The sequence below is a fragment of the Triturus cristatus genome, chromosome 12 (genome assembly GCF_964204655.1).
Source record: "Triturus cristatus chromosome 12, aTriCri1.1, whole genome shotgun sequence".
Lineage (NCBI taxonomy): Eukaryota > Metazoa > Chordata > Amphibia > Caudata > Salamandridae > Triturus > Triturus cristatus.
This window is the reverse complement of record NC_140595.1, coordinates 427197037-427218889: the sequence shown is the minus strand read 5'-3', so window position 1 is coordinate 427218889 and position 21853 is coordinate 427197037. Positions and strand designations below refer to the sequence as shown.

At 46.3% G+C, this 21853-nt stretch overlaps 1 protein-coding gene across 1 annotated transcript in view; it reads right to left on the bottom strand.

Moving 5' to 3' along the window:
• Window positions 1-21853, bottom strand: part of LOC146776058 (cocaine esterase-like) — a 605874-nt gene that overhangs the window by 21471 nt on the left and 562550 nt on the right. The window contains exons 11-12 of the mRNA XM_085638256.1: window positions 13283-13430; window positions 5490-5636 (exon numbers count right to left, since the gene is read on the bottom strand). Coding sequence (XP_085494382.1) covers window positions 5490-5636; window positions 13283-13430 — 295 coding nt within the window. The remainder of the gene's footprint in view (window positions 1-5489; window positions 5637-13282; window positions 13431-21853) is intronic.

The following is a 21853-nucleotide window of genomic DNA, read 5'->3' as shown; positions in this document are numbered from 1 at the left end:
CTTGTGTCATTGTCCTTTGTAAATGCTGGCTTCCAAGTCGTTATTAGGCTTGTTAGTCCCTCCTTGGTACCACCTTGTCTGCATTTGTTACCTCCCATAACGACTGGACCTTTTACCGGTGATGTTACAGGGTCTGCTTCATAAGTCGGTAAGAACGATTTAATTTAATATGCTTCCCCTATTCCACCCACTACCTCACAGCACGCTGACCGCTTTTATTTTAATATCTACTAATTGCGGTCCGTTTTAACTGAAGCGGCTGTGTTTTTTAATGTATTTATTTTAGCAGCGGGGTCTTCATTTAGCGGTGCGCTTATTTATTTATTTAGTTTACTAGTGCCCATGTGACGCTTTCACATTCATATAGGCCGCGCCCCTTTCTTTACACAAACCGCTTCTAAAGAAAGGGACGCGGCCAACAACTTGACAAATAGATGCTTTTTTTCGTCAAAGTCTGATGCCGCAGTTTCACTTTAATGTTGGACACGCCCCTTTCTTCAGACACGGCTTGTTTAAAGAAAGGAGTGCAGCCTTCATGAATGTGAAAGCACTGCATGGGTGCTAGTAAAAACAAAATTTGCAATGCAATAGGTCTCACATTTGCGAGAGTTTAAGCTATTGCTTTGCCAATTGCCTAAACTCTCGTTAATGCGAGACCTATTGCATTGCAAATGTTTGTTTAAAATCATTGTTAATTCAGTACCTTGAGCGCTCTCATTGAGATACATCAGAAAAGAAAACATGGGAAAGATCTGCACATCTCATGAAAAACAAGCAGTACAAGATCATAGGTTTCACCAGCAACCCCTTCAGCCCAGCCCATAGTAGGCCCACCACTTACACTATATCTTGGCACACTTTCGGGGGTAGCCACATGTGGCGTACATGGGCTCCTCTTGTTTCACAAACCAGTCTATTCCCATCTTCCATTCTGCTGTGGGCTCCATAAGATTTCCAGTATTTGACAGTGTCTCTTTTAGCAATCAGCATTACAAACCCCAGCAGGGTCCGATCTCCCGGGGCCTCCACCCCAGGTAATCTAGAGTGCCCAGCAAAGCCATGCTCAATAAAGCTGTGATTGGGTTTCCCAGTACCCTTGATAGTGGGGTGAATATCTGTGACCAGTAGTGCTGTGTGACTGGACAACCCAAGCCATGTGGTAGAAACCCCTTTCATGTTTTGGGCATCTACGGAAGTTGAGTGCAGGGAATCTATGGGCTTTTCTCAACCACTGGGGCATAATGTATGTATGATGGAGATATTTAAGGTAAATCATTGCCAGGGCGCGTAGTGCCATGCATACCTCCCTTCAGTCTATGTCCTTCAGGAGACCCAGCCACACCTCACACCGTGCTCTTAAGATCTCCATAAGGTTGGGGAAATGGGTCACCAGTGCTCCATAGACCTGAGATGGCCCTTCTTTCCCCAGGGACCGCATAAGTAGGTGCACTTCCAGAGGATTGTACTCGGGAACCTGGACAAGGACCTTTCGGTGGTCTTACATGTCGTAGCTGTAAATTTTGGTAAAATTGAGATCTGTGTCAGTTGTAGTCGTTCTGGAGGTCCTGAAAGGTCTTCATGTGATTGCACTTCCATGCTTCCCTCAACTTTGATATTCCTAGTCAGTCTAATTCTTGAAATCCCTCTAGTCGCGCAACCTGGTCCAACCAGTAACCCGACCAGAGGGGGCTCTCAAGTGTCACCCGCCGTTCCTATCCATGCCACCTCAGTGCCAACCTCCATTCCCTGAACACCACCCTATCCAGCTCCAGGAGCGACTCATGGACGAGATGTGCTGTATAGGAGGCCTGTTATGTTGTCTGGGTTGATCATTGCTATTTCCCACTTAAATGCAGGGCATCCTATTCCCCACGTATCTAGTCATTCACCACCAGGGTTTGTGCTGCCCAATAGATATCTGCCATGGCGAGCCCGCCATTAAATGTATACTGTACACATTAGCCAAAGGCAATTCTGGGGGCTTCTTCGGCCACAAGAATTTATGTACTTTGCTACAAGAGCGTGAACTCAGCTTTGCTGAAAACAAATCGGGAAGTTCTGAAGCATGTATAACATGCGTGGGATGATCATCATCTTAAATAGTGCTTCTCTGCAGAGGTTAGGGGCAAATTAATCCATCTATGCATGTCCTCCTGGATCCTACAAAGAAGTTGTCTGAGGTTAAGGTTCCAGGTCAAACCAGATTCCCAGGCAATATGCCTCCTTAGATATTGGAAGCTTAGGTAGCATATAGAATACAATTTAAAACACTCGTCATTATGCAAAAAGTATACAGGGGCAAAGGTCCTTGAGAGTCAAGTGACCAAAACTCTGGCTCAAGTAGCTATTGTAAACCTCTTAAAGCCAGTGTACATGGTCGTTCCACTTCAATCCAGTCCGATCCTTGTTGACATTTCCTAAACTTGCTGGCATCTGCTGATAGTAGCAAACAGCAGATCCAGCTACAGGCGTTATTACAGCAGTGCTGTCACACTGGCTACCATATTATCTATGAAAGATAGACAACATTCCTTTTAAGGGCATGCATTTAAGAGGAACAAAGTTTGAAAAACATTGTTAGAATCTGATGTGGAACTCAGACTAAAATTGACAGTAACTGACTGTTAGTCTTGGCATCTTTGGCGTGGTTTCCCCTGACTTTTTGCCTCTAACTCCTGTATTTTTGATGCTGTGCTGGATTTCATTTTTGCTGGTTTAAAAGATTTGGGCACTTTGCCACTGCTGATCAATGTCAAAGTGCAAGTGCTCCAAATGTAAATTGTGTTTACAATTGATTATCCCTGATTGGCATATTTGCTTTACTGGTAAACCCCTAGTAAATTACACTGAGTGTGCCAGGACCTGTAAACCAAATGCTACTGGTAGGCCTGTAACACTGATTGTGCCACCCACATGAGTAACCCTGAAAATGTATCTCAGACCTGCCACTGCAGTGTCTGTGCGCAGATTGTAAACTGCCATGTTGACCTGGCAAGTGCACCCACTTGCCAGCCCCCAACCTTCCTTTTTCTCACATATAAGTAACCCCTATGGTAGGCCCAAGGTACCCCATGGTCAGGTTGCAGTGTATGTGAAAGGTAGGACATGTACTGGTCTGTGTGACATGTCCCGACAGTGAAATACTGCCTTTTAGAAAGTAGGCATTTTCTTGTTTAACCATTCTATGAGCCTCTGCCTGTTTGTGTGTTGACTGTCTGGTTATGGCGTGGCAGGGGCTGGGGATGTGCATTCACTGTAGACAGCCACTGGGGGGTGGGGGTTTGAGGTGTACCTGGCCCTTCCAGGATAACTCAGAGCTGAGCTGAATGGGGCTTGGCTACATTTAGAGTAGTGGGAGGAGATTTCCTTGCACCTGAATGGGGCCTGTCTCCCTTGCATAATGCTGTCTCCACCCCCTGTAGTCATACTGCACCAGTGAGGACAGAACTGGTTGGGACTGGGCTCAGAGACCCTTACTCACAGAGAACAAAGACATTTTGGGGTATAAGTATTAGACCTAAAACCCTTGATCTTCAGATTACATCTGGATTCAAGAGTAACCTTTGCCAAGGAGGAGAGCGGAAGAGCTGTGAGGAGTACTGTCCCTTTGCTGTGTGAGTTTGGCCTGCAGTTGCTTATTCTGCCAAGGAGAAGACAAAGACTAGAACTTTGCTTTGAACCTGCTTGAAGAAGATCTCCTTGTGCCTGTGTGTGCTGGTCTCCTGTTCTGAAGTCTCAGGGACACAAAGACTTCTACCCCACCTCCCCTGAACCACCCTCTTGCTGAGAGTTCTGACCTGCCAGGAGGTGCCTATTCCAGTTTTGGGCCTCTGGAGGTTGTCCCTGCTGTTGGGATCTGGAAGAAACCTAAGAGAACCTAGAATACCTGTCTCCGAAGCCATCAGCGACGCCGCTGTGACGCCGTGACCTGCACCGAGTCCCGGGGCACGGCTCGTGAAGTTAACGATGCACCGCCCGGCCTGCACCGCAGCTCCGATGCTCCACAATGCATGCCGACGCCTGCAGTTATTTGCCGTGCCTTGGTGCCAGCGCTCGTAATGATGTCATTGCCAGCGCTTGCATCCTCTTATGTGGCGGCGATGAGCGCCAAGAGTGACTCAATGAACTCACCAACTTCACATCGTCACCAGAACCAACGCTTCACCACTGACGCAACCGTCTTCCTCTGTCCTGGACACAACACGTCGCCTCCTCGTGGACAGGACGCCTCACCTCCCCCATGGCAGCCAGGTAGCCGGCCTTGACCTCAGCACTGACACCTCACCTCAACGACGCCGTGCATTGTCATAGACTTCGTTTCCAAGGTACTGTTTGTTTGGGGGTCCATGTGACTCGCGGTCGGCGCCGTACTTTGGATTTATTGCTGTCAAGACATTGTAATAGCCCCAGGTGGAGCTATTTGTTTTCTACAAGCTTTAGTTTTGCAATAACTCTTCTAAAATCATATCTTATTACCTGTATGTTGGGTTTTTGTCATTTTGGTCTTGTTGAGTGTAGATAAAGATACTCTTTTCCCTTAACTGGCGTGGTGTACATTTGTGGTGTTCTCACTGTATTACTGTGTGTTCTGAGTACAAATACTTTACACATTGCCTTTGGGATATGTCTGTCTGGTCGTGCCAAGCTACCCAGTGGGTGAGCAGGGGTTATCTAAAGTGTGTATCCCCCTTACCCTACTAGAAGCAATGGTCCCTATTTGCACAAAGGTACCTACCTTTGCCATTAGAGACCCCCCTTTTTTAACACTGACTGATTCATCCTTATAGACACCTGCCCAGGAATAAGACTCATTATTTCGAGTCCTTTGTCAAAAAGGTCTGTGTCTGTTTCAAAACTGATATGCTGTTTGTATGGACGAGAATGTTCTAAAGCTCAATCCTTCTAGAGTTCATTATTTTGGAGACAGACAGTAAGTAGTGATTTCAACACTGATATCCCCTATTAGAAAATATAGACTTCAGTCCTAGAGTGGGAGATGTGGGCATCCAGTAAAAATGGGCAATGCATTATGTGCCAGCCTCATGTTTACCCCATTCAGATGCATGTGACTCACATAGGTTCCAATGGCGGAGCCTCAAATGGCTCTGCCTTTGTCGGAAAGCTTTACTTCATGGCCCATCTTTCATTGATCTGCCAGCTCAAATGAGTGTCACCCTATCTCGTTTCAGGCGGGACAGGAGTCACTTCTTTTCTCTAGCCGGATCAGTGTGGAGAGTCAGGAAAGGAAAAACTTACAATGGCCCCCACATGCAGTGACAAAACTCCTTGTGCATAGGTCTCTTAAGTTTTTGGTTTTTCACAGACTCCTGCTGAGGTAGGAAAAAAGCATGCGATTGAACCTGTTCTGCTACGCTACAGAATATCTGGATCTGCATTCTTTATTCCTAATTAATATCAGTATTTTTATTTCTTGTGTATATTTGCAGCACATTAAATAGATGTTGATAATCTGCTCAATAACTACTTACTAATAATTTTTACTTCATTCATTAAATAGGGCCCACCAAAGACGAATCCAACTTCTTCTCCATGATCTGCTTTCACAAACTTTGGTCTGTTGTCATGCACACTTGCGCTGTGTTGAAACTCGTACATATAGACTGGATTTCCGCTCTCTAAACAAATAAAAAGAAGTGGTAGGGAAAAGCAAAAAAAAAATCAGTGCCATACGAAATAAACCTGTTAATGATTTTGGCAATGAATTTATTCATTGTGTAAAACAGCTTAAGAAAGGACACCTCGAGAAGCTGCCAGTGCTTTGTTCTTGAAGTACTCTTTCATCCACTACCAGAAACTCTCTGCCCCTTTCTCTCACTCTCTGAGGTCCCTGTCTTTTGTATTAAAAAAATCTTTTTATTGATATTTAAACAACCAGGTAGCAAAACGGACAATATTCTGCTAACAACAGTGTGAGACATATTGGTCTGGATACATTGGTTGCAATAACAGGGTCACCACCTTGCACCCCCTAGGGCCAGTTATAAAACTTGAGGAAGAAAATATTTTCTTTCGCCAGCCTGGCATTGCTGGCCGTGAATCCTGCATGCAAATTGGGCTGCTATTCTCAAACACTGTGGGATATGGTTGTGCAAGTGCTGTACCGGAGGAGGCACGAGCCATCCTCTCCTAAGCTGTTACAGACGGGAGAGTTGAAGCAAAGTTCATGATCAATTATGTTCTGGACATGACCGACTTGTTGGGCAGAGCAGTTTCCTCGATGGTGGCCCTGAAGCGCCACAGCTGGCTGAGAACAAGTGGCTTCTTGGGGGCTGTCCAAGTTTCCCTTATAGATATGCCCTTCGATGGCACTTGTCTCTTCGGGGACAAGGCAGACTGCTGGAGCGCTTTAAGGACTTGCAAGCTGTGGCCAAGTCCTTGAGGCTCTCGGCTACCCCACGTCATCATCCCCAGTCTGCCTTTCTCTCCTTTCATGGCTACAGAAGGGCTTTTTAACCACACCAACGCTATCCCGGGCCACTGAGCCACACAAGCTTCCCAGCCTCTGCGTGGATGAAGGCGTGGTTCCTACTGGCCTGGTGGGTTGGGTAGCTAGCGGTCTGGTCGAGCAACCACCCCCTGGCTGCTACACCCTCCAAACGTTTCTAATCTTTCCCTTTCAGATCATGGGCATCCAGTTGGTGGAAAGATCCGTCATCACCTCCACCACTGGCAGTCCATAAAATCGGACAGGTGGGGTTTGCAAATTGTCCAAACTGGCTACTCCTTCCCCTTCAAGATCACCCCTTCCTCCATGCCTCTATTTTATGACCGGCTGACAGAGGATCATTTGTCCTTGCTCTGCAAGGAAGTCATGGATCTTGGCCAAGGGAGCCATAGAGAGGATTCCAGGACCAGAAAAAGGATGTGGTTGTTGTACTCGCTACTTTCTGGTCCCCAAAAAGGACAAGGGCCTTTTTATAGCCTAGACCTCTAAGCCCTTAACCTCTTCCTCAAAAAAGAGAAATTCATGATGCTCATGCTAGCTCAGGTCTTATCTGCCTTGGATCCTGAAGTCTGGATGGTAGTGTTGGACTTGCAGGATGCTTATTTCTATATCCCACTCCTGTCTGCCCACCGACATTATCTGCGGTTCACAGTAGGCCATGAACCCTTTCAGATCACCATGTTCCCTTTTGGCCTTACCAGCACCCCTTTGGGTTTTCACAAAAGTGATGACGGTGGTTGCAGCTCATCTGTGGAGTCAGTCTTTCCCTATCTCGAGGAGTGACTGTTGAAGACGGCCTTGGCCCAGACTGTAGTTTGCTACTTCCAGACTATCGTGGATCTCCTGCATTCGCTGGGGTTAACTATCAACGTGCTGGAGATATATAATTGATAATAGCCTTTGTGTTATGAAAATCAATAAAATATGTTTTTTTAAAAAACTATCAACGTTCCAGAATCACACCTAACTCCCTCTTAGATGCTCCCTTTCATCAGAGCTGTTATAGACACAGTGCAGTTTCGGGCCTATCCTCCCGAGCAGCAAGCCCAAGATATTCAGGCTATGATACTGATGTTTCAGCCTCTGTTCTGGATTACGGCAAGACTGACTCAGAGGCATCTGGACCTCATGGCCTCCTGCATCCTGCTGGTCACACATGTCAGATGAAATATGCAGGCATTGCAGTGGGACCCGAAGTTCCAGTAGGTGCAACATCAGGAGAATCTCTCTGACCAGGTCCAGATCTCAGAGGGGACTGAGAAGAATTTGCACTGGAGGCTAACGAACTGCGATTGGAGCAGCAGCTGACCCCTCTCCCTTCCCCAACCAGATCTCACAGTAGTGACAGATGCGTCACTGCTGGGATGGGTCGGCCATTTTGGAGAGGTGGAGATCAGAGGACTTGGGTCTCTGGCGGAATCCAGGGTGCACATCAACCTGTTGGAGCCCCGAGCGATCCGACTGGCATTGAAAGCCTTTCTACCCTACATTAATGGAAGGCTAGCACAAGTGTTCACGAGCAACACCACAGCTTTGTGGTACTACAACAAACAGGTTGGGTGGGGTTGTGGACCCTTTGTCAAGACGCCTTGTGTCTCTGGACAGTAGGGTATTTTCCTGGTGGTTCAATCAATCAATCATAGCATTTGTAAAGTGCACTACTTACCCGTGAGGGTCTCAAGGCGCTGGGGGGTGGGGAATGCTGCTACAGCTTGAAGAGCCAGGTCTTGAGGAGTCTTCTGAAGGTCAGCAGGTCTTGGGTCTGCCGCAGGTGGGTGGGGAGGGGGTTCCAGGTCCTGGTGGCTAGGTGGGAGAACGATCTACCGCCGGAGGTCGCTTTTCAGATGCAGGGGACTGTGGCAAGGGCGAGGTTGGTGGAGCGGAGCTGGTGGGTGGGGGTGTAGAAGCTGAGTCATCTGTTGAGGTACGCTGGCCTGGTGTTTTGGAGTGCCTTGTGTGCGTGGGTGAGGAGTTTGAAGGTTATCCTTTTGTTGATGGGGAGCCAGTGCAGGCCTCTCAGGTGGAGCGTGATGTGGCTGCGGCAAGGCATGTCGAGGATCAGGCGTGCAGAGGCGTTATGGATGCATTAAAGCTGTTTCAGGAGTTTGGCCGAGGCTCCTGCGTAGAGGGCGTTTCCGTAGTCCATCCTGCTGCTGACGAGGGCCTGGGTGACCGTTCTTCTCGTTTCGGTGGGGATCCACTTGTAGATCTTGCAGAGCTTGAGGAGGGTGTTGAAGCAGGAGGAAGAGACGGCGTTGACCTGCTTAGTCATGGAGAGGGTGGAGTCGAGGATGACCCCTTGGTTGCATGCATGGTCGGTGGGTGTAGGAGCTGTTCTGAGTGCGGCTGGCCACCAGGAGTCGTCCCAGGCCAAAGGGGTGGATCCGAGGATGAGGACGTCCGTCTTGTCCGAGTTCAGCTTCAGTCGGCTGTTCCTCATCCATTCGGCGACGGCTTTCATTCCTTCGTGGAGTTTGGTTTTGGCGATGTGGGAGTCCTTATTGAGGGAGAGGATCAGCTGGGTGTCGTCGGCGTAAAAGATGATGTTGAGGTCGTGTAGTCGGGTGACGCGGGTGAGCGGAGCCATGTAGATGTTAAACAGCATTGGGCTGAGGGATGAGCCCTAGGGTACGCCGCAGATGATGTTGGTGGTTTCGGAGCAGAAGGGGGAGGCGGACGCTCTGTGTTCTGCTGGAGAGGAAGGAGGTGGTCCAGTCCAGGGCCTTCTCTTGGATCCTGGCGTCGTGGAGGCGTGTGCGTAGTGTGTGGTGGCAGACCGTGTCGAAGGCGGCTGACAGGTCCAGGAGGATGAAGGCCGCAGTTTCTCCGTTGTCTAGCAGGTTCCTGATGTCATCGGTGGTGGCGATGAGGGCAGTTTCAGTGCTGTGGTTGCTGTGGAACCTGGACTGGGACGGGCCCAGGATGCTGTTCTCCTCGAGGTAGTGGGTCAGTTGTTTGTTGACTGTCTTCTCGATGACCTTCGCTGGGAACGGGAGCAGGGAGATGGGCCGGAAGTTCTTGAGGTCCTTGGGTCTGCATTGGGTTTCTTGAGTAAGGCGTTGATCTCGGCGTGCTTCCAGCTCTCCGGGAAGGTTGCTGTCTCAAAGGAAATGTTAATGGCTTTCCAGAGATGGGGTACGATCGTGGTGCTGGCTTTGTTGAAGATGTGGTGTGGGCATGGGTCTGACGGAAATCCGGAGTGGATGGTTCAACACCTGGGGCAGAGAAGCAAAGCTGTGGATGCCTAGCGGATCATGAATGGCATCTCCAACTGGAGCACAATGTCTCTTTCAGCAGTGGGAGAACCTTGGTTAGATCTGTTCGCCTCCTTTGAAAGTGCGCAATATCAGCAGTTTTGTTCACCTCTATCTCCAAGGTGGCACTTGCTCAGAGACACCTTTCATCTTGAGTGGAGCTTAGGCCTCCTATACGCCTTTCTGCCCATATCACTCCTTCCCAGAGTTTTCAATATCAGGAAGGAACGGGCCCAGGTCATTCTTGTGGCTCTGGACTGGGCATGGAGACTCTGGTATCCAGAGCTACTGAGCATAGCCATCGATTCTCCAATCAGGATGCCCCTTTGGCAGAATCTTCTGTCGCAGCAGCAGGGGAGGGCTGTTTCACCAGAACCTGTCAACTCTCTGCCTTCTTGCTTGGAGATTGAAGGGCGGCAGTTCATAGCTTTCAATCTTCCTACCAAAGTCTGCAATGTTATTCTGGCAGCCTGGCGTCCCTTCACCAAGACAATATACACCTTCTGTTGGAAGCGATTTGTATCATATTGTACAGAAAATTCCATTGCCCCACTTTCTGACTCCCTTTATGATATTTTGCTTTTTATTCTTACCCTTGCCCAACAGGGCTCTGCTTTATTCACTCTGAAAGGTTATCTTTCTGCTTGGTCTGCCTTCTTGCACCTGCCTGACCAACCCTCTTTACTTAAGTCCACTACTGTAAACAGATTTCTGAACATATGTTTCCCCTACACCTTTTATTATGCCACAATGGGATCTTAATTTAGTCCTCAAATTCTTGATGTGTGCTCCTTTCAAGCCTCTTCACAATTGTCCCCTCTGTCTGCTTACGATTAAAGGAGCATTCCTTGTAGCAATTACATGTCCCTGGAGGGTGAGCGAGCTGCAGTCATTGTCATCCAAGCTTCCCGTTTTCTCGGTTTACCCTGACAAACTGGTGATTTGCACAAGGGCCTCTTTCTTGCCAAAAGTGGTCACACCATTTCATGTGAGCTAATCTGTCACTTGCCCACCTTCTATGTTCCTCCACATACTTCCAAAGAAGGGACGGGACTCCACGGTCTGGACCCAAAAAGAGGGTTGTTCTACCTTGACTGCACATGAGAGTTGTGGGCGGATGACTAACTCTTCGTGGGTTGGGCAATGGAGAAGTGCACCATTTCTCGATGAGTCATACTCTGCATCAAGATCTGCTGTGTATTGGAAAAGAAGCAGTCTCCCAAAGGCTTACAAGGTCATTCCAGCAGAGCTAAAGCTGCGACCAATGCATCAGCAAGCAGAGTTCTGGTCCTGGATTTCTATCAGGCAGCAATGTGGGCTTCCCTGCACACCTTTACTAAACATTATTGTCTGGACATTCCGGTCCGCAGGGATGGCCATTTCACCCATTTGGTCCTGCAGGACTTTCTAATGTAAATTTGTCTGCAGACCCTCTTCCGGGGATGGTATTGCTTGGGTATCAATTCAAAAGTAAGGAATCTGCAGCTAGTAGTCTCTATCAGATGCACAAGTTACTTACCTTCGGTAACTCCTTATCTGGTAGAGACTATATCTAGCTGCATATTCTTTAACAACACACCCATCCACTCCACTCTGCACACAGAATTCTAGGGTCAGGGCTGATCCTTTTCAGCGTCCTAGTTTGGACACACCATTGTCAGTGTACCTCATGGCTTCACGCTTCTGGTGTGAAAAAGTAACTGACGTCAGTGTGCCTGGGTGGCGCCAATATAGGTAGCACAACATCAATCTGGCACAGACGATGCCAATGACGGATGAGGAGCTGATTGACCTACCAGTGTGCCGGGGGACTGCTTGAAAAATCTTCCGGATCCAGTCTGATGCCTGGGAAATCGTAAGGTAACGAATCTGCGGCTAGATATAGTCTCTACCAGATAAGGCATTAGCAAAGGTAAGTAACTTGTTCTTTAGTTTAGGTGCTTGGTGACAAAAGTTGTCTTTATTGCCTGTGGCCACTTTTGGCCACATTTTTATGGAATGTAGAGTGGAATTGCTTGTATTATCGCAGCGTACCCCACAGCTTCTGCTGGGAGCAACTCAAAAGTAGACCTGACTTGTACTGAGGATCACCTAACTTGTGAACCCACATTTAAGTGAGGGTTAGGTCACTCTGCAACAGTCTGATATGCTCATTAACAGACTGATCTCCCACGTTAGGTAAAATGTATGGGCAACAGCTGCACGCTCAACTCTTGCAGCTGTTAAGGGCACCCAAGTGTGGTTGTGCTTTTGTAACAGTGGGGGTGCCAACGTATGGGGCTACTTCAGTTAGCACTATGGTGCAGTGGATCTTCTTAAAGCCACTTTATCAGTGAGGCAGGGATTTTGTATCCCTGCCTTCAAACTACAGCTAGCATGCCCAGCAGGCCACTTGAGTTCAATACAAGAGGTAAAGTATATATACTTATAGTCTCACAAGACTGCCCAGGCCACCTTACAATGCTCACACACATAGTCCACCCATAGTCATGAAGTTTGGTGGTAGAGTGTGCATCATTGCCGAGGTGAAGCAACTGACCCGTTACCCACTACACACCTCTACTGCGGTGGTCATTGGCTGCCAAGGTACAATCACAGTGGATATATTGCCAGATGCCCTCGGCACGCTGGTCCCAGATCAGCACGGAGAATGTAACTCACCCCACAGCACAGCTAACCTCTACCATGACCACACTGTCAATCTAGCTTTCAGGATATAGTGACTGCACCTCTCAGTTCTTAGCAGTGGCACAGATATCCAGATGTCACTGCCTCCACTCGTCTTCCATAGTCACAGGGGTACCTGTGTCACTAAATTAGCCTCCGCCACTCCTGTATACATTATGTAGTCACTGCAGGTACGCCATGCTTAGTGATCTTCTCTAGTAATGCTACTGTTGATGGATTAAAATCCCCTGGTCCAAGGAATCACGTCAGTTCGGCCATTTTGGAGACACTCTGGCACGCCCCCCAGGATAAGCAAGGATTCGAGCAGTTAAGGATCAGGTGGGTGCCCTGACATGAATGCAGCATGGTGATGTCTCTGACACCATTAGGGATCCTATCATTCGCGGGAGTCCATTGGGGACCTGAGAAGGGCATTGTTAGGAATTGTCTATTAATAAATAATTTGCAAAGAGCATTGCGTAGTGGCATGTTGCAAATTATTATTTTTGTGTCCTTTCGGTACTGTGTCTATCAATTGAAGGCTTTCACATTTGTATACTGATGTATTCATATGAATTTTAATATTCATATCGCGTTTTTCTTATTTGATACAAAAAATATTGGAATTTAGGCATCAATTTAGACTTCACTGCACAGTAAAGACAAATTTGCAGTTGATTACATTTGTTTAAAAAACAGTTTTATTGCTGGATCAGGGCCACAGGGAAAACAGCCAAAGCAAAATGAGCAATGACCAGTTGTTTCTGTTGTTCAGGACTGTGAAGTGTAAATCACAGCTGACGATCACTAACATGAGGATGGAGCTAAAAGACTCCCAAACCTCAGAAGTATTTTTTTAAATGTTGTAGAGTTTACAAATGGTCTTACAACTCACCTCTGTAGAGTTTGGCAGTCTTCACAGATGGGACGACAAATACCGCATCTGCAAGTGCTTCAGAAAAGCCGTTTCTAATCTGCTGAGGGTCTGTTGCATCTCCTATGTACTCATCCAAAAGTATTAGGTTATGTTCATGCGGCAAACCCTAGGAAGCACAAGAGAGAATGTTAATGCATGGAATTTTTTGCAAGCGCGCTTCTCTAAGAGGCGCTAGAAACAAGTGTTAAGACTGCAGGCGGGCCAGTGAGAAAACTACCATCTCACAACCTTTGCAAGGCTCATAAGCAAAGCTGGGTTTAAAGTTGGATCCTAACTTAGGGCCTGATTACGATGGTGGATGAACTTAAGTCCGTCCGCCAACGTCGCGGGTATTGGGACTGGCCACCTATATGGTGCCGGTCCCACAAGTGCAATCACAACGCGACTGCTGGCTGCAGCACCCGCTGCAGTGGTAAAAATGCAAGTTTTAAATTTCCCTGCACTACGTGGCAGGCACCACGTGGTGTCTGTCACATGGTGCAGGGAGATGTACAAAACTAGAGTGCCCCTGCTGAAGGGGGGCCCGCTACGGCCCGCCCAAAGTACATCTCCACCAGCCTGTGAATGGCCGTTGAACCATCAAACACAGGCTGGCGGGGATGCAGCATCCTAATCTGGTGGACAGTGCCTGCTAGGCACTGCCACCATTTTGTGAATGCAGGGTGGGTCTGACAGACAAGGCTGACGGTAGCGGATTCACCGCTATCCAAATCAGTCCCTCAGTGTTTTGAAAAGTGGCTAATACAGAAGACCCGTATGCAAAGATAAAATTTTCAGCCTTGGTTGGAACTTGGAAAGCGAGACAGGCTACAGATTGCAGTATTGATGTACATAATGAAGTCAAAAAATCAATTATTTTGCTTTCATTTGGAACATTGAATATTGTCTTTATTTATTATTTGCATAGCGTTATTATGTTACAGCAATATACAGGTAGGATTGCAAATCCAGGTTTCAGGGATAGCAAGTCACGACCCCTATCCGATGTTCTTACTTTCTATCAAGAAATCTGTCCGCTAGTGAAAGACCAGGCTGAATAACTCAGATTTTAGGAGGTTGTCGAAGCACAGATAGCCAGGTTCTCCCCTTAAGGTCGGGTTTAATGCATTTCCCTACTTTGGCACTTGAATTTTTAGAGAGCAGGCTCTTCTTTTTTGGTGTCGTGAAGGTTTGTTGACCTAGTCGACACAGTGTAGCTGTCCAGAAGTTCCTAGATGGGATGTCAGGGTGGTTTTTCTTTGACTATGTTTTATGTACAATAGCAAGAAAATGATACTTAATTCTCTTGAATACATACCTTTACATCGCATGCCTTACATCAAATGCCTTTACAATGCGGTCGTTACAACGCAAACTATTACATTGCAAGTCGCTGCGCTGTACTTAGGAATGGTATAATTTACTATTCCTATTCTAGTTTGTGCAACAGCAGGGGAGGTGTTGGATTGTAAATCCAACACCAGTGTGCCCCCCACAGCAAGTCATTGAATCAACTTGCGATGTAATGGTTCGTGCTGTAACAATGCGGTCGTTGTAATGACCGCGTTGTAAAGGCATGCAATGTAAGGCATGCAATGTTGTGGCTGTTTAACAGTTCTCTCTTACACCGGCAGCTCATTAAGTCTTGTTAATGCTGGCATGTTTCTGGAGATTTGGGCACATTCTAGCTGCATCTTTTTGCAATTACATTTTTTGGGGGAATTCCTTTATAAAACACTTTACAGTATTCCAACCATTCTGTTACCCAAAAAAGATGTGTTGAGTAGAGTAAGGATATAATTTTTTAGGAACAGTCTCAAACTTACACCCTTGACCATGACTTAATAAGGCACGAAAAAGACGCATCAACTTTGAGCGACATTCCTGAGACTATTGCCTTTTTGTGCTTGTAGGTTGTTGTCATCCCAGAAACTGGAGTCATTTGAGGGGAATGGACTTCAGGCGTGTTAAACTAAACACGATGATCTCAGTCTTGCTGTTTTCAAGAAAAGGAATTTATTTTGGATCCAGTTGTGAATCTGGGCTCCACCTAATTGAGTCTTTGAGTGTACATTACAGGGGAAACATTCATTAGAACGCAGTCATTAAATTGCACTGCTTTTACAACGCAACTACCTTTACATCGCATGCCATTACAACGCATTCCATTACAATGCATGTCACTACAACGCATGCCATTACAACGCATACCATTACAACTCATGCCATTACAACGCATTATAAGGTAAGTAATGGAGATATTTTTGTTTTAGGGTGGGTATGGGTTTTGGGGTGGATGGGAAACAAATGATCACAGAAAGGTATGCTCGGAAGGGAGCGCGAGAGGACAGTCAGCTGAGTGTGTGTTGATCATCAAAACCTGATTTTGGGTTGATCAGGAAGAAATGAGCTTCACAACATGGTGCTCTGACTCACAGACTGAAAGTTAAATCACAAAAATGAAAAGAGATTCCGAAGATAACATGAAAGAATAACAGAGGCTTAGGGCCAATTCATAGATTTTTCTGTGAGTTAGTGTTACATACTCCTTTCTTATTCGTGAACTTCTAGGTGTAAATCATATATCATTGTAACAAATTTGTTAATAAGATCAAAAGAGAAGAGAACCTAGTGTACTCAAAAGAAAGCCTGAGCAAAGAGAACGTAATAGACACCAGGGAAATATGTTAATACAGGTCTTGAAATGTCAAGAATGTTTTCATTATTTGCCTAATAATGTGTGCAAAGGGGGATTCTTTTGTACCTATGAGTGGTTAGTTTGCTCGACGGGGTTAGCCACTGAGACAGATGTTGAATTTAAAGATGATGTTGAGCAATTCAGGGTTCGTAATAGTAGTTGCATGAATGGTAGATGCAGATTTGAGGATGAACATTGAAAAATAATTTGAATATATTTATGAGACAACATTTTATGTACATTGCACAAGGGCAAAAACTATAATTAAAGATCTGGTAAAGAAGGATCTAAGACTAACGTAGTTGGATCAATTTTCGTGCACCCTCAATAAAGCGATAAAAATAAAATACATGGTTGCTGGGGATAACTACAGGTAAAGCATACAGTTCTATTCTGCATAAGAGGAAAGTCCCTACTTTCTACTACTATGGAAACAGATTGAGAAGTCTACTGAGGACAATGATCTGTTATTTCTAATCCTATTCAGGATGTCTATGAACATAAGGAAGTAAAGGTTTCTGCAGTAGAATCTATTTTACCTTCAGTCGGTTATGTTTTCTATTTAAAATGGAAACGAGGAATCCGAATGCTGAATGTCCTGATAAAATCAATGTTACAGGAATTAAACAGGGGCCGTCCATTGGGCTTAAATTGACCCAATTATTTAAATAGCTCTTTTGCCAATAAATAAAAGTGAAAGACACACAATTGATGGACAGAATGCAGAATAAATCAAAACATTCATCCCCAGTCAAGAGATCTGGGTTAAATCTATTATTCTTTTGCTCACCGTACCACCCCAGTTTAGACTTGGCCATATGCAAATGAGTCTTGAACCTGTGCCTCATGGGAACAGTCCAGCCCGAACTACCATGCCAGGTCCTCCCTGGACCGGAAACAAGCATCCTAGGACCGGTTTTGGGGATTCATCCCTCTTCAGCCAGGATAGCTTAATTCCAGTGGCACAGTGAGCCCAGGACCCACGTCTGGGCATACCTGGTGCACTTAGGGCGAGAAAGCAAAAGACACACAATTGATGGACGGAATGCAGAACAAATCAAAACATTCACCCCCAGTCAAGAGATCTGGGTTAAATCCATCATTCTTTTGCTCACCATGCCACCCCAGCTTAGACCTGGCCATTTGCAAATCAGTCTTGACCCTGTGTCTCATGGAAACAGTCCAGCCCGAACTGCCAAGCCAGGTCCTACCTGGACCGGAAACAAGCATCCTAGGACCGGTTTCGGGGTTTCACCCCTCTTCAGCCAGGATAGCTTGATACCAGTGGCACAGTGAGCCCAGGACCCACGACTGGGCATACCTGACACACTTAGGGCGAGAAAGCAAAAGACACACAATTGATGGACAGAATGCAGAACAAATCAAAACATTCATCCCCAGTCAAGAGATCTGGGTTAAATCCATCATTCTTTTACTCACCATGCCACCCCAGTTTAGACCTGGCCATATGCAAATCAGTCTTGGCCCTGTGCCTCATGGGAACAGTCCTGCCCGAACTGCCAAGCCAGGTCCTCCCTGGACCGGAAACAAGCCTCCTAGGACCGATTTCGGGTTTCACCCCTCTTCAGTCAGGATAGCTTGATTCCAGTGGCACAGTGAGCCCAGGACCCACGTCTGGGCATACCTGGCGCAGATGACACGCAGCTAGTAGTGTCACTAAACAACCCTGAAGGGTCATCCTGCACTCTAGGTCCCTGTCTAGAGGCGGTAGCCGAGTGGATGGAACTCTCCTGCCATAAGCTTAACGGGAACAAAACTGAAATTATGTTCCTGGGCAACCCTCACCCTCCCATCCACTCTTTCTTCACTTCTTCATGGCCAGTCTGTCTTGGCACAGCCCCGGTTCCCAAGGCTTAGATCAAGAGTCTTGGCATGTGGCTTGACAGTTCTCTTGACTTCAACCACCATGCCTCTCAGCTATCAGCCACCTGTTATGGCTTGTTGAGAATGCTACGAAAAATCATGCCTCTTCTGCCCTTTCAGGCAAGAAGGATAATGGTTCAGGCCCTCATACTCTCTCGCCTTGACTACGGGAATGCTCTATACCTGGGAGCCCCCAGATTCACCATCCATAAACTACAAACAACTCAGAACTGTGCTGGCCGTCTTCTCCTTCAAGTACCCCGTTGGCAATCTGCCAAGCCAGCCCTTAGGAACCTCCACTGGCTCCCAATCTCAGCCAGGATACAGTTCAAAGCTATGTGCCTGGCCCACAGAGCCTTTTGGAAAAATGGCCCTATCATCACTCATTCCCTTATCACCCCCTATCAACCCGCTAGGAATCTTCGGTCCAGCTCTTCTTTTTTGGCCACTCCAAAGCTAATACAAAGATCAAGATGGGGTGGACACTCCTTCTCATTCAATGGCCCTAAACTCTGGAATATGCTTCCCGATACTCTGCGGATGGAAAAAAATCTGTTGGCCTTCCGCAAACTCCTAAAAACCCACCTTTTTAAGACATAGCTCTAATCGACCTAGCTGACCTGCCTCGTCCGCCCTACAGTGCTGGGAGGCCTCAGGGAGGCCATGCGCTATATAAATTTAATTTCATTCATTCATTCATTCACTAAGAGCGAGAAAGCAAAAGACACACAATTGATGGACGAAATGCAGAACAAATTAAAACATTCACCCCCAGTCAAGAGATCTGGGTTAAATCCATCATTCTTTTGCTCACCATGCCACCCCAGTTTAGACCTGGCCATATGTAAATCAGTCTTGACCCTGTGCCTCATGGGAACAGTCCAGCCCGAACTGCCAAGCCAGGTCCTCCCTGGACCGGAAACAAGCATCCTAGGACCGGTTTCGGGGTTTCACCCCTCTTCAGCCAGGGTAGCTTGATTCCAGTGGCACAGTGAGCCCAGGACCCACGTCTGGGCATACCTGGCACACTTAGGGCGAGAAAGCAAAAGACACACAATTGATGGACGGAATGCAGAATAAATCAAAACATTCACCCCCAGTCAAGAGATCTGGGTTAAATCTATCATTCTTTTGCTCAACGTACCACCCCAGTTTAGACCTGGCCATATGCAAATGAGTCTTGACCCTGTGCCTCATGGGAACAGTCCAGCCCGAACTACCACGCCAGGTCCTCCCTGGACCGGAAACAAGCATCCTAGGACCGGTTTTGGGGTTTCATCCCTCTTCAGCCAGGATAGCTTAATTCCAGTGGCACAGTGAGCCCAGGACCCACGTCTGGGCATACCTGGTGCACTTAGGGCAAGAAAGCAGAAGACACTTAATTGATGGACAGAATGCAGAACAAATCAAAACATTCACCCCCAGTCAAGAGATCTGGGTTAAATCCATCATTATTTTGCGCACCATGCCACCCCAGTTTAGACCTGGCCATATGCAAATCAGTCTTGACCCTGTGACTCATGGGAACAGTCCAGCCCGAACTGCCAAGCCAGGTCCTCCCTGGACCGGAAACAAGCATCCTAGGACCGGTTTCGGGGTTTCACCCCTCTTCAGCCATGATAGCTTGATTCCAGTGGCACAGTGGGCCCAGGACCCACGTCTGGGCATACCTGGCGCACTTAGAGCCAGATCTCTGTACTGGGGTGAATGTATGACATTGTTCGGCATTCTGTCCATCAACTGTTGTTTTTGCATTTGTCACCCTGAGTGGGAAGGGTCTGTCCAGACGTGGGTCCTGTGCTCTCCATGCCATTGGAATCAAGCTATCCTGGCTGAAGAGGGGTGAAACCCCAAAACCGGTCCTAGGATGCTTGTTTCCAGTCCAGGGAGGACCTGGCTTGGCAGTTTGGGCTGGAGTGTTCCCATGAGGCACAGGGTCAAGACTGATTTGCATATGGCTGGGATCAAACTGGAACGGCATGGTGAGCAAAAAAACAATGGATTTAGACCCATATCTCTGTACTGGGGTGAATGTATGACATTGTTCTGCATTCTGTCCATCAACTGTTGTTTTTGCATTTGTCACCCCGAGTGGGAAGGGTATGCCCAGACGTGGGTCCCGTGCTCTCCATGCCACTGGAATCAAACTACCTTGACTGATTTGCATATGGCCAGGTCTAAACTGGGGTGGCATGGTGAGCAAAAGAATGATGGATTTAACCCAGATCTCTTGACTGGGGATGAAAGTTTTGATTTGTTCTGCATTCCGTCGATCAAATGTGTGTCTTTTGCTTTCTCGCCCTAAGTGTGCCAGGTATGCCCAGACGTGGGTCATGGGCTCACTGTGCCACTGGAATCAAGCTATCCTGGCTGAAGAGGGGTGAAACCCCGAAACTGGTCCTAGGATGCTGTTTCCAGGCCAGGGAGGAACTGGCTTGGCAGTTCGGGCTGGACTGTTCTCATGAGGCACAGGGTGAAAACTGATTTGCATATGGCTGGGTTCAAACTGGAACGGCATGGTGAGCAAAAGAATGATGGATTTAGGCCCAGATCTCTGTATTGGGATGAATATATGACATTGTTCTGCATTCTTTCCATCAACTGTTGTTTTTGCAAGAAATAAAAGTTAGCTAAATGCACCACAGAATTATAGGTCTATTGCCTTATTAGATTCCATGAACAAACTAGCTACCAAGCACATCCTAATCATTTCAGTACTGAGGTGGATGGTAAAATATAACCCCAGTTCACCAGACAGGATTCTGGAATAAAACTGCTTTGCAACTAATAAATAATTTCTTTGTGAAAAGGAATGGCCGTATAACTTGTGTTTTTCATTTCTTGACCGCTCAATACTCTGGGATAAAACAAAGATCCGAGAGGGTACATTCAAGATTGTGGCCTAGCTCCATTCGAACACCTTGGTGCAACTTCTAAAGGTACAAAAAAGGGATTATCATAAAAGATGAAAACATGAAATGGCTTATTGCAGGGATGTGTACTTGCTCCATTTGCCTTTTCCCTGTTCAAAGTTAATTTTTCTAACTATATGAAAAACACAGAAGCAAATCCACCAACAGTTGTGAGACAATATGCAGATGATGTATTAATCATAGACCGTACACCAATACGTCTACAATAGATTCTTGAGGGTCTCTCTAAATGTCCCTAGTAAAATTCACTTTTGATAAATAAACAACAAGTAAGGTTGTGAAGTTTATGGAATTTCTTTTTATAATTTTCATGAAATGTGATTTCAGGGGTATTAAAATGAGTAAATAAATACTGTTATCTGAGAGTATTTTATTAACCAGCATTTTAGTTGGAAGAGTTGTATGGAACATCAGAAAATTCAAGGTGTTTCCTATGGATCTCGACTGAAGAAGCTATGTAAGAGGATAGGTCATAGACATTCTGGTCTTTGTTAAAAGTGTATGAAAACTGCTACTTGTGCGAAGTAACCCTAATTCACACACTAACCTTAAAAACGGCATATAACATGGTTTTTTTATTTCGAAAAACTTATCCTATTTTTCTTCTCATTTATTACTTTGTTTTGGATCTTACCACATATATGTTCTTTTCTCAGTGTTTTTCTTTGCTTTTGTCTTTACCTCTGCAACCTTCATTATGCTTCCTTTTTTCTTGTCATTGGTTTACTGTGTGGCCCTAATTAGTGGTTCCCAAACGTTTTAGAACCACAACCCTTTTTATAGAACAACACACTTTCGCGACCCATCTACCTTTAATGGACATGATCTTTGAATGTTATTAAAGCATTGTCTGGTAACTCATTGTTATTTACAGACAGCACATTTTCCTCCGAAATGGCTACTAAATTTGCACAGACATTTTTTTTACCAATAAAAGAATTTTTGACACAAATGATAATGTCTGAAATGCAGGTTTCTGTGAATATTTATCATGTGTGAATCACCAAGTAATTGTCTTGATTTGTTTTGACCCTA